We start from the raw sequence: 11,282 nt of genomic DNA, 5'->3' as shown, positions 1-11,282 counted from the left end.
GTGTTGTGCTGGTTTCTGTTCTTTTTAAACGGGTTAGTTGTTGAACTCTAGTCATTCCCTACCCCTTCCCTCTCCATTGCGGGGGTGGGGGTGGTTTTGCTTAAAAATTCTCCCAGGGGTCATCCTTTGCTCTTCGGGGTGCCACTGGGCGGGATAGTTGACTTTCCATCCTGTTTCTTAGTCTGTGGCACCTGATGCCCAGTTTCTCATTGACAAGCCCCGGAACGCAGCGTCAACCAGGTATATCCTTTAGACCAGCTGTCCGGTGTTAACATAGAGTTTTGATATAAAATCTGAATTGCCAGATACCTCAGCTATGTTTGTCTGAATGTACAGATGCCTAAAACTTAGACCCATTGTTCAGCTTGACACTGTACCTTCTGCCACGGAACATCTCTTAAAGTAGTCACTCAATTACATCCATTATGTCCAAATACGTGTCTGATTGTTGCATGTATTTCAAATACGAGGAAAGAATGGAGGGAGGAAGAGAGGGAGAGAGTGGTTTTCAACGGGATAGGTGTGCTAGTTCAAAGAAAGGCATTCCACCGAATTTTCTGGAATCTCCAGGGCATAGGATTGCTTAGGGCTGGAACAGAACCAGGCTCCCTTGCTCTTTGCCTGTGCACACAGGTATCCCTCCCAGGCTAGAAATAAAAACTGGATTCTCTGCTACTAACGTCATTCTTCAGATAGGTATTAGCTTCATTCAGTGTTAAGACGCATACACATGAATGGGGGAGCTTGCTCCTCTGAACTCCTGTACGGTTCCTTTAAACTAGCACCTGTGACACTGGTGTCCTGATTTTCTGCTTTATTTGCACATCAGGGATACTTCCCAATCTGTAAAGAGACTATTGGTGGGGGCGCCATTCGCCGCTGCTTTCAGGAGATAATCTGTTTCCTTTAAGGGGCGGGGTGGGGGGGAATTCCTTGCATTGACCCTCTGGTAGGTGTAGGTGCCACCAAATTTTAAGCTGCCACAGACAACAATGAATTAGAGAGGAAGGAAGCGGGTGGTGGCTATGGCCAAAAAAAATTGATCTGAAAAATACACCCTATATGGTCAGTGGAACTGAAAGCTCCTTTTACCAAGTGCATTAAAAACAGTTTTGTTTTCTGCGGCCATGTTTATATTTTGATAATTTAATAATTAAAAAAAAGACAAATGTGTATTTACCATCAAGTTGTTTAGTTCATCTTGTTTCATATACGATGGAGAGAGAAGGTTGGGAGGGTCTGAGAAAATAAAGTTGGATGGGGCTTCCACCAGAATCAGACACTCGGTTTGCCAGTGTCTTTCCACGGGGCTGCCTCCGGGGCTGCCTCCTGCTGGGGTGGTGACATCACACTGGCAAGGCATGGAGAGCCCACCCTCTCTCCTGACATCATCCTTGTCCCCTTGCCTTTCCCTGACATCTGGCCTAACGCCTCTTTCAGAATCAAGAGTTTTAAAGGGTTCTGGCCCAGGTGGATTCTGGAATTAAGACTTGCACTTTCTGCCAAGAGCTAAAATGCTATTTTCCATCTTTACCCTACTCTCTCCCCATGGGCTTTGAATAAACCAAAACCCATATTGAGCCTTTCCTCTCTTCTCATCCCATACTCTGGTCCTGTTCAGTTTCTCTGTGTTTTCATGGATCTGCCTGAGGTAGAGACTCAGAGGAGGCCAGTTTTGCCCATTGAGCGTCCTTCTGTGTTCTCCTAGTGGCTCTAACCCCAGAAGCTTCTCAGTTTGTCTTCTCAAAAACTGCTCTCGGGAACGAATTCATACCGAGGCTTAAAAGGCCAGTTGACGATGAATGCTAATAAAAGCTACTATTGATTAAGATGATTTGCTCAACACTTTATATGCATTATCTTGTTGAATCCTTGTAGCAACTGTTACCCCCATTTTACAGATGAGGAAATGGAAAGCTGAGTCACACCATTGACCTTTCTAAAGGGTTCCAAGCAGGAGTGTATATTTGCATGTGTGTATGAGAGAGAAAATACACACAACGTAAAATTTACCATTGTACCCATTCTAGAGAGTGTAAAACTCAGTACATTCACAATGCTGTGTGACCATCATCACTGTCTAGTTTCAGAATTTTCATCCCCCACAAAGTAAATCCTGTACCTATTAAGCAGTCGCTCCCTACACTCCCCTCCCTCCAGCCCCAGGCAACCCCTAAGCTAAAACCTGCCTATGGATTTGCCTCTTCTGGACATTTCATCTAAATGGAATCACACAGTCTGTGGCCCTTTGTGTCTGACTTCTTTCACTCAGCATCCTGTTTTCAGGATTCATCCCTCTTTGTGGCATTCATTTCTTTTTGTGGCTGAATAATATTCCACTGTATGGATAGACCACGTTTTGCTTGCCCATTCACCTGTTGATGAACAGGTGTGTGTATTTTAACAAAAAAATAGTCTTTATTTTCAAGGAATGAATCCCTAACATAGGATTTCAGGCATAACATCAAACTGGGAGATAAGAGAATTGGGAGCAGGTGGCTTCCTCAGAACTTTCAAGTAACAATTTAGAAATCACATATTCTTTGGCTTGCTTTGTGGGAGGGGCAATAAGGCAGGAGGTATAATGGTACACGCTCTCCATAGGTGTCGATGCTTCCAAACCACTCCTGTTGCCGCTTGGCAGGCTCCTGGAATGGAAGATGACCTCTCGGCGTCCCCCCCCACTTCATTTCACTGGGAAAGAAGGGAAGAAAACCTTAAGGGGGGGCTCTTAAGAGAGAATAACCAGGTTTCCACATACGGGCTGTTTGTAGAAGCATAAGGGAGGGGAGGAACAAAGATGACCCCCTGTAAAATTTAATTCCCAATTCAGCCCACCCACTGTCTGAAGTAGATGTCTTGGATTCTCTCCATAACATATATACACACATGGAGTCATGCGACTTCCAATAGTGCATCAGAAAAGTCTTAAATGAGTCTGGTTTTAAACCTGTTCTGGCCCAAGCTTTCTTTCGAGGCAAAGTACTGCAGTGGTTCCGAACAAGGGCTTTAGAATCGGGTAGACCTGCATGTAAATCCTGCCTCTGCTACCATTAGTTCCGTGAAGTTAGGCCAGTGATACCATACCACCTCACTCTCTTCACCTGTAAAACGGCAACAGTACCAAACTCCATGGATTCTTATGGTCATACGTGGAGAACATGGCATGGTGTCTACGGGATGCAGTTTTTAATGTTATCCTATATGGCTGCTGGCATCAGTGTCTGCTGTGATTTTATGAAAGAGCAGGCTAAGGACCAAGACTGCCAACTCTGGGTTCTTGGATAAAATGAAACCATGAGCTCAATCAAATGTATCCCATCATCTTACATTCCTATAGACTTTGTCCAGTTGCTGAATCTTTTATATTTGGGGGAGGGGGGAAAAAAGTCCCCACACAAAATTGTTCCATTTGAAGAAATTTTTATTTTGATACCCACCTGAGTCCCTGGCAGGGTGGGCCTCTGTGGGGGCAATGGGGTATTTGGTGGGAGGATGGTGGCCCTGCCCTGAGGGGGTGTCTGGGAGATGAGAACAAAGGGGTATGTGACGGTGACAGGTCATAAAGGGCAGCAGAGGATAAATATGGCTGCGCAGCGGTTTAGGCTGAGAGAGTGGTCACTTCTCTCACCAGGACTGTAGTTCGAAGCCTCTTACGAAGATTAAAAAATCAGGGGCAGAGGCGAGGTGGAGGAGCCCACTGTCCATCTCTACACGCTTTGCAGAGATTCAGTCTGGGGTCCAGGCACTCGACAGCATCCCCTCTGCCATCCTCAGAGCCCCACACCCTGACCCCTGTCTCTGGGAGGTTCTGAGCCAAAGGGGGGCCTGTGGCCTGTGGCCTGTGGGGTGGGGTGGGATTGAGACACCTGCCGCAGAGCCACCCGGGTGACACAGGAGGGCTGCTGCACCCCCTGCCAACCCAACAAGGCGGAGGGAGAGAAGATCCAGGGACCCCCCCTGGCCAGCCAGCACTGCTTGTGACACAAGGTAGTTATGAACACCGAGTCCCTGCTACCGTACCACACAGCCCACAGTGTCTCCGGAGTGGGCATGTTCAACACCGCCGTGGGGAAACTACAGCGGCAACTGCACAAGGGAGAATACGACATATTCAAGTACGCACCGATTTTTGAAAGCGACTTTATCCAGATTACCAAAAGGGGAGAAGTCATCGATGTGCACAACCGAGTCAGAATGGTGACGGTGGGCATTGCATCCACCAGCCCCATCCTGCCGCTCCCAGATGTCATGCTGCTGGCCCGACCAGCGATCGGCTGCGAAGAGCATGCCGGGCGTGGCCAGGCCACCAAGGGAAAAGGCTGCAAGGCTTCAAAGGCCTTAGAGCTCACCAGGCTCCTTCCCTTGAAGTTTGTGAGGATCTCCATCCACAACCGGGAGAAGCAACAGCTGCGCCTCAAGTTCGCTACGGGCCGCTCGTGCTACCTGCAGCTGAGTCCCCCTCTGGACGCGCGGGAAGACCTCTTTGGCTACTGGGAAAAGCTCATTTACCTCCTGCGCCCGCCGGTGGACAGTCACAGCAGTACCTCTGCCATTCCAGCGGACGACATGCTGTGCATGCCTGTGTTTGAGGAGGAGGACAGGAGGAGCCCAGCAGGGGCAGATTTCCAAGGAAAAGGGGATCAGGACCAGGTCAGCATCCGGAGCCTCCACGTGGTCTCTGAAGTGGCCGGGGCCACCTCTGCAGCTTTTGCTGGCGGGGAAGGGACCTATCAGGACTCCCACAAACCCAACGCCATGCGCGACATAGCCGCCCTAAACACCAAAGCTACAGGGCTGGACAAGGAGTCGGCAGCAGGGGCAACGACAGAGGCAGCGGCGGAGGCGGCAGGGTTCGCAGCGGGGGTCGCAGCAGGCACCACAGCAGGCGCTTTGAGCGTGGCGATCGCCAGGTCTGGGGCCCCCGAACAGCTAAGCACGGCCATAGCCGGGGCAGCCACCAAGCGTCCAAGAAGAAGCAGAGCCCACCTTGTCATCGCGGGCGCTGCCAACATGTCCCCGAAGAGCCTGAACGTGGCCTTGGCAGGTACCGCAAAGACCCCAGGGTTTACTTCCGACTCGTCCAACAGTTTCCCAGGGGCCAGCATGTCCCTGGCGTTCGCCGGGACAAGAGCCGCCGGCAAGACGGCGGGAGAAGGCGCTTTGGACGTGGCCGAGGGAGCGCTGCTCTCGGACGCGCCGAGCGCGGGCGGCTCGGGGGAGCAGGCGGGAAGGCAGCCCCGCGAGGGCCGGAGGGAGCAGAGGGAGCGACGGGAAAAGGAGCGAGCCCTCCAGAGCTCCCGTCGCCGCAGGGCCGCCGAGAGCCGCCACAAGGCCCCGGGGGACAAGCTCACGCGGAAAGCCTCCAGCAGGTCCTTAGCCGGCCACCGGGCCGCGCGGGAGGACAAGAAGGAGACGGGCCGCGGCAGCCCCGGGGACGACCGGCGCCCCCCTCACAAAGGCAACAGCCACGCCCCCATCGCCAAGGAGTCCAGGACCGCCCACAAATCTGGGCGGAGCTTACCCGCCACCAGCTGGGCCTCCGCCGCCCAGAGGCTCGGCAGGATCAGCTCGTTCCTGAGGAACGTCAAAGCCAACATTACTACGAGAACCGTGGCCTCCCCACGCGGCAGAGACGTGGACATGTTGGCGAAGACCGTGGACAGGAGCAGTATGGAGGCCGCAGAGACTGGCCAGTGCTTGGAGAGCGCGGGGAGCGGGACATCTGACATCATGGAGACCTTCGAAGTGCATTAGTAAGACCCAGAGCTTTCGGCAGCTGCGAAGGGGACCGGGGCTCAGGGACGTATCCCCGGAGACCCCATTCCAGCTTTCCTCACTGTAGTTGAAATAAAAAACCCCATAAAATCTGAGAATGGCATGCTGCATTCTGTCTGAATTTCTAGTTCCTGCAGCCCAGTAGTGAACTCACAGTGGATTCTGAGAGGTCAGCGGGGCTGCCACCTGAGTCCCCAAGGGTCCAGTCGAGGGCAGCCCCCATCTCACACCCATGCTCAGAGTCAAAGCTCATCCTGCCTCAAGGCCTGTCTGGCTTGTTCCTCACGGCCACAGCTGATAGTCAAACTATGGCCCGGAATGCTCCACCTCCACCATTTCTCTATTTTTATAAACGTTCCTAACCTCTGAAGGTCCATAGACGAAATAAGAATAGGGACAAAGTAAGAATGGGACTCCCCATCTCCTCAGGCTATTCCGTGGAGGGAAGAGGGTTACGGCAGCCTTTGTTGGCAATATTCTTGTCTAGACTTAGCAAGTTCTTTCCTTGGTATACACCCTGGAGAGACAACGGTTCTAAGACCGTGAGAATGTTTATAGCAAAAAAGAGCAAAACACTGCAAGCAGCCCAAATTACCATCAACACAATTGATAATACAATAGGATGTGAATAGAGATATACATGCAACAGTGAGCGGCTACATACCTTGGCCTAGGAAAAAACCTATTCTGTGACTGTAACCTATTCCACTTATCAAAAACAAGATCAAAAGTACTTGTGTGACAAAAACAGGGAACAGTAAACACAAAATTCAGAACAGTGGTTTTCTCCAGGGTGGAAAGGCAAGACAGGATCACAAGGTGAACACAGGGCTTTCAGTGCTGTTAGAAATGTTCTGTTAAGCAAGGCAGTGGGTGCACAGGCGTATTTTTCACATTATGATCTCTGCAGTCAGAATGGTCCTAGAAGTGCCGTGGCAGTTATGATGAAGTTATTGCTTCAGACATACCAGTGCCTTTCCCTTAATGTTTTCACTCTTATGTACGCACGAAAGTGCTACGTCTGAAAGGTCTGGTTTCTTTAAATTGGCTTCTGGGTTCTTGTAATAATTTACCTACAATAAATGTAATCTCTATTTTACAGATAGGATCACTGAGGCTCAGAAAAGTTAACTTGTTCCCACTGCACAGTGAAACCTTTGCAGAACGGCGATCCACTCCTTTATGCAAAGCATTCCTACCACTATGTTCCAAAACTCTGCACCAAATGCACTGGATTAAGGGGAGGGTGGAATGGAAGCCAGGGGACTCCTGGTAGTGAGCCACTGTGAGCTGATTTTTGAATTTCAGTGAGCTCACAGCCCTCAGCTGGTCTTCTCTCAAGAGTGTCCAGACCACCCTTGAGCTGCGTCTGGCTCCCAGGCTTCTATCCCCAGCCTCCGGGTGACTTGCACTGCAGCCATAAACAGACCTCCTGCCTGGGATTCCAGGGACCAGTCTGGAATCTCCCTACAATCCATTCCTCCCACAGCCACTAATTAAACTTTGGTATGGAGAAACAATTTAAAAGGGTTTCTCCTTCTGGCGTTCAGAAAACAAATCCTTAAACTTCATGTGAGGGAGATGATCTGTTAGGTCACAGCATCCATGGTGCTCGGACCTTCAGTGGGGTAGGAGAGGAGTCTCTTCTGTTGGTAAAGGGAATGGCCGTGGTGGCCATGGGGTGGGGCGCTGGGGAGGAAAGAAGGGAGCCAGAGACCCACACACATCCACTGTTTCCTCAGGCACAACAAGGTTCACAACCCCAGGATGGAGAATTATTGGAGTGAGTCAAGTTATTCTTAAAGAATAGAACATGCCAAAGATTAGATACGGATTGGCCCTGGGAGGAAAACAGCCTCAGAATCATTAACCCAGAGCTTCAGACAAGACTCGGAGCTGCAGGGAGACAGAATTAATAGTTTACTCTTAACCAGCTTTTCCCTGGACTCAAGGCTGGGAAGTTACAGAAAGATCACATTGCATTCCTTTGATCCTCTGATTTCCACACAGGCAGGTGCAGGTAAACACTAGTCTGGAATAAAGACATCTGCATAGCATTTAGCTGTTTAATAGCGCTTAGCCAGTTAAAGTTCTTTAATGTATGTGCCCCTTTCTGATTCTCTCAGGTCTCCATTTGGCAAATCAGCAAATGGGAGTTCAGAGCATTTAAAGGACTTGCTCAAGGTGGAGGTGATGGTGCAGAGAGGGATGAGGCAACACCCTTCATGTATCGCCTACTGAGTCCTAGCTCTGTGTCCTGCAGGGGGCTACGGAGTCGATGGGAAAAACAGGACAGCCTTGAGTAATCGTCACAACTCTTGAGTGACAGATACAAGGAAAGACGAATGTTCAGGGCACAGGATCCATTCAGAGGAGGGACTCCAGGGCAGGGGAAGGAGTCTTGGGTTGGGGAAGGGTTCACAGAGGACTTGGCAGTTTTAGGGCTCTGACAGGTGGAGGAAGTATGGGGAGCAAGGGTAAAGGGTGCAAGAGGCGCAGGTCACAGAAAAGAATGTGTGCAAAGTACAAAAACTCGAAATATCATGATGTGTTGAGCAATTAGAGGTATTTCAGTATTGCTGGCGGGAGCACAAGGGGAGAAGAGAGGCATGAGGCTGGAGAATCGGGCAACTGGGTCTTCAGGCCCCTGGCGTGCTGTGTGAATGTCTGGGCCTTGGGGAGACATTGAAAGTCAGCACCCGATGGGAGTGAGTTCTCTCTGGCTCCAGGGTGGACAGCTGATAGACAGGGGGCTGTCTGGAGACGGGGATCGGGGATCCTCCAGGAAACCATTGCATTAATCCTGGCCAGAGGGGAAACCTGATCCTGGGTGGCAGTGGGGAAACGGAAGGAGGCAGAGTCAGGAGATGTTGAAAAGATGGAACAGGACAGTATTCCTTCCCACATCCTGAAAGACAGGGAGCTCATGGGGTAGGTTCAGCACTCATCTAAAGGAGGTAGAACAGACAAAAGGGGAAGTGTCCTCCCACCATGGTGACTGGTGGTCAGTAAGGGGGATAGCAAAAAGAGAGGCAAGGAGGAATGTCTTAAGGTATAAAACAGCTTCTACGTGGCTAAGGGGTAAAACATCAGGATAAGGCAGCCAAAGGGACCTGGAGAGGAGAAGAGAGACTCCCTGAGCGGTTTCTTGTGCGTCTGGGCAGGAGGTATTCCCACAGAACCTTCCTCGCCGCACATAAAAGTCGCCCAATAGAGCCCCTTGTGGCCACATCCTGGCACTGCAGGCTATTGCTTCAATGATGGGAGCCAGGACTGAGGCTGAGGGGCAGTCACCCCTTCCCTTTGTCACACCACAATTAGCCTAATGCCAATCCCAGAGGTGTGAGCTGGGGGGAGGGGTCTGAGTAATGTCTTTCATCCAGGCTGCATGGCTCCAAGCCTCTGGCAGGGGAGTGGCAGAATATGGAGTGGCCACAAGACAGGTACCCGGGGAGGTTGGGGGTTCCAACTCAAGGGGAAAATGAGTGACCATCCAGAATAGGGGTAGGGTGGAGTTAGTGTCAGGGTCTCTCTGCAGCCTAGAAGTCATTCGAGAAACAATTGTTGAGCACGTACAATGCTATGGGCAAGATGGTTCATGTACACACACACACACACGCACACACACACACACACCAGTAACACAAATCAAAGTTTGGTGATGGCCTTGGGCAGCGTAAAGAAGGAGGTGTCATAGAGAAGAGAAGGACATTTCCCAAGAACCCCAAACTCCCAAGTCCTCCTCTTTCTCCATCATCTCTCTGCTCAGACCTTCCCTTCTGGGAAATTAGTAAGTTTTTCATAAAACTTCATAAAGTTAAATTAGTTTTTTAAAGACCTTTTCTTTGCTTTGAGAGCATGTCCTTCCTTCTGTTTTTAACATTTTAGTTTGAAATATAGCATACATACCGAAAACCCCCACATAGCTAGCACCAGTGACGAATCAGAACATCGCCCCCCCCCCCAAGAAGCCCCCCTCATGTTCTCTACCACCCAGGGTAACCATTATCCTAGCTTCTGACGTTTTTCAACTTTAGGTAAACGGAATCGCACTGTATGTATTCTTTGACTCTGGTTTCTTTCCCTCAACATCATATTCATGAGATTTATCCACGGTTTTTCTGGCAATGATTCATTCATTCTCACTGCTGTATGGTATCTCATTGCATTCATATGATACAATTTATTTATTCATTCAGCCATTGGTGGGTGCTTGGGTTATTTCCAGTTTTTGGCTAATAAGAATAGTGCTGCTATGAACATTTCTATGCAGAACTCTTGGTAAAAATATACACACATTTCTGTGAGGCATATACTTAGAAATGGAACTGAATATACGCATATGCTCAGTTTCAGACGCTAATTCCACAGTGACTGCGCCATTACAAACACTCCCACCAGGAACGCATGAGAGTTCTGCTGGTTGCACATCCTTGGCAACATTTGATGTTGCTCTTCTCTTTCCTTCTAACCAATCTGGTGGGATGAAGTGCCTTTTCTCCCTTTCTCATAAAAATACACTCTTTTAAAACATAATATGGTGACCTATAGAAAATGGTAATTTTGTTATAATGTCCTGAATAGGCAAAGTTAGAAGCTGGCTTCCAAATTAGTTTTGAAATCTCACACATCTCTGAGATCTTAAAAGTCTTGAGATCTTCAAGAAGCTTTTATTTTTATAAGCCTCTCCTACCATCCTTTTGCTTTATAACAAACTACCCCAAACTTTGTGACCTGAAAAATGATACCTCGTAGCTTCTTCTCCATCAGGAATTTGGGCAGGGCTCAACTGGGAGCACTTTCTTTTGTTCCTCCTGCTCTCAAGTGAGGCACATCAGTCGTCTGGTCTGGAGGGTCAAAGGGCACATGTCTGGTGCCTTGAGGGAAATGGCCATAAGGTGGGATTCTCCACAGGAATGCCTACATGTGGCCTTCCCCATGATGGTCACGGGTGGTCAGATAGGCTTCCTTCAGAGCAAATATCTCACTGAGCCTCGGAAGGCACCCAGCGTAACCGCTACCATATTCTACTGGTTACAAGCGAGTCATAAGGGTAGCCCAGATTTAAAGGGAGAGAAATGCAACTCCGCTTCTTCATAGGGAAATGACAAGACCACATTGCAAAAGGACGTGGAGGCGGGAAATAGTATTGTGGCCTTCTTTGGAAAATACAATTTGCCACCCCCCACCCCCAATTCTAACAAAGTTGGCCTGGCCAGGATGGAGCCCTGAGGTCATTGTGGCCACCTCCAGGTTTCCTACTTTCCCTCTCCTTAACTCCCTCTCTTATGTTCTTTCCTCTTTTTATTTTATTTTCTTACTCCCTTCTTGTCCTCCCCATTTCAGTTAACTAAATTCACAAGAACCCCCACTGGACATTTCTTAGTCCCCTTCTCCCCATCCCTCCCCACATATCTTCAAGCTCTTTGACCCCGGGGGATAGAGTACTGGGACACCTAGAACCACACAGCCTGTCAGGCCCGGAAGGGTCTTGACTAATCCCA

The 11,282-nt window shown here is 49.6% G+C and overlaps 1 protein-coding gene across 1 annotated transcript; it reads left to right on the top strand.

Moving 5' to 3' along the window:
- Positions 1-3,996: 3,996 nt before the first annotated feature.
- On the top strand, positions 3,997-5,905 carry FAM71A (family with sequence similarity 71 member A). Its single transcript, XM_011222271.3, has one exon. The coding sequence runs from the start codon at positions 3,997-3,999 to the stop codon at positions 5,755-5,757; it is 1,761 nt and encodes a 586-aa protein (XP_011220573.1). The 3' UTR covers positions 5,758-5,905.
- The last annotated feature ends 5,377 nt before the right edge of the window (positions 5,906-11,282 follow it).

This window comes from Ailuropoda melanoleuca, chromosome 8 (genome assembly GCF_002007445.2).
Source record: "Ailuropoda melanoleuca isolate Jingjing chromosome 8, ASM200744v2, whole genome shotgun sequence".
Lineage (NCBI taxonomy): Eukaryota > Metazoa > Chordata > Mammalia > Carnivora > Ursidae > Ailuropoda > Ailuropoda melanoleuca.
This window is presented reverse-complemented; position numbering and strand designations above follow the sequence as displayed.

Coding starts and splice junctions, on each gene's coding strand:
- FAM71A (XM_011222271.3), top strand. CDS start 3,997: ATGAACACCGAGTCCCTGCTACCGTACCACACAGCCCACAGTGTCTCC.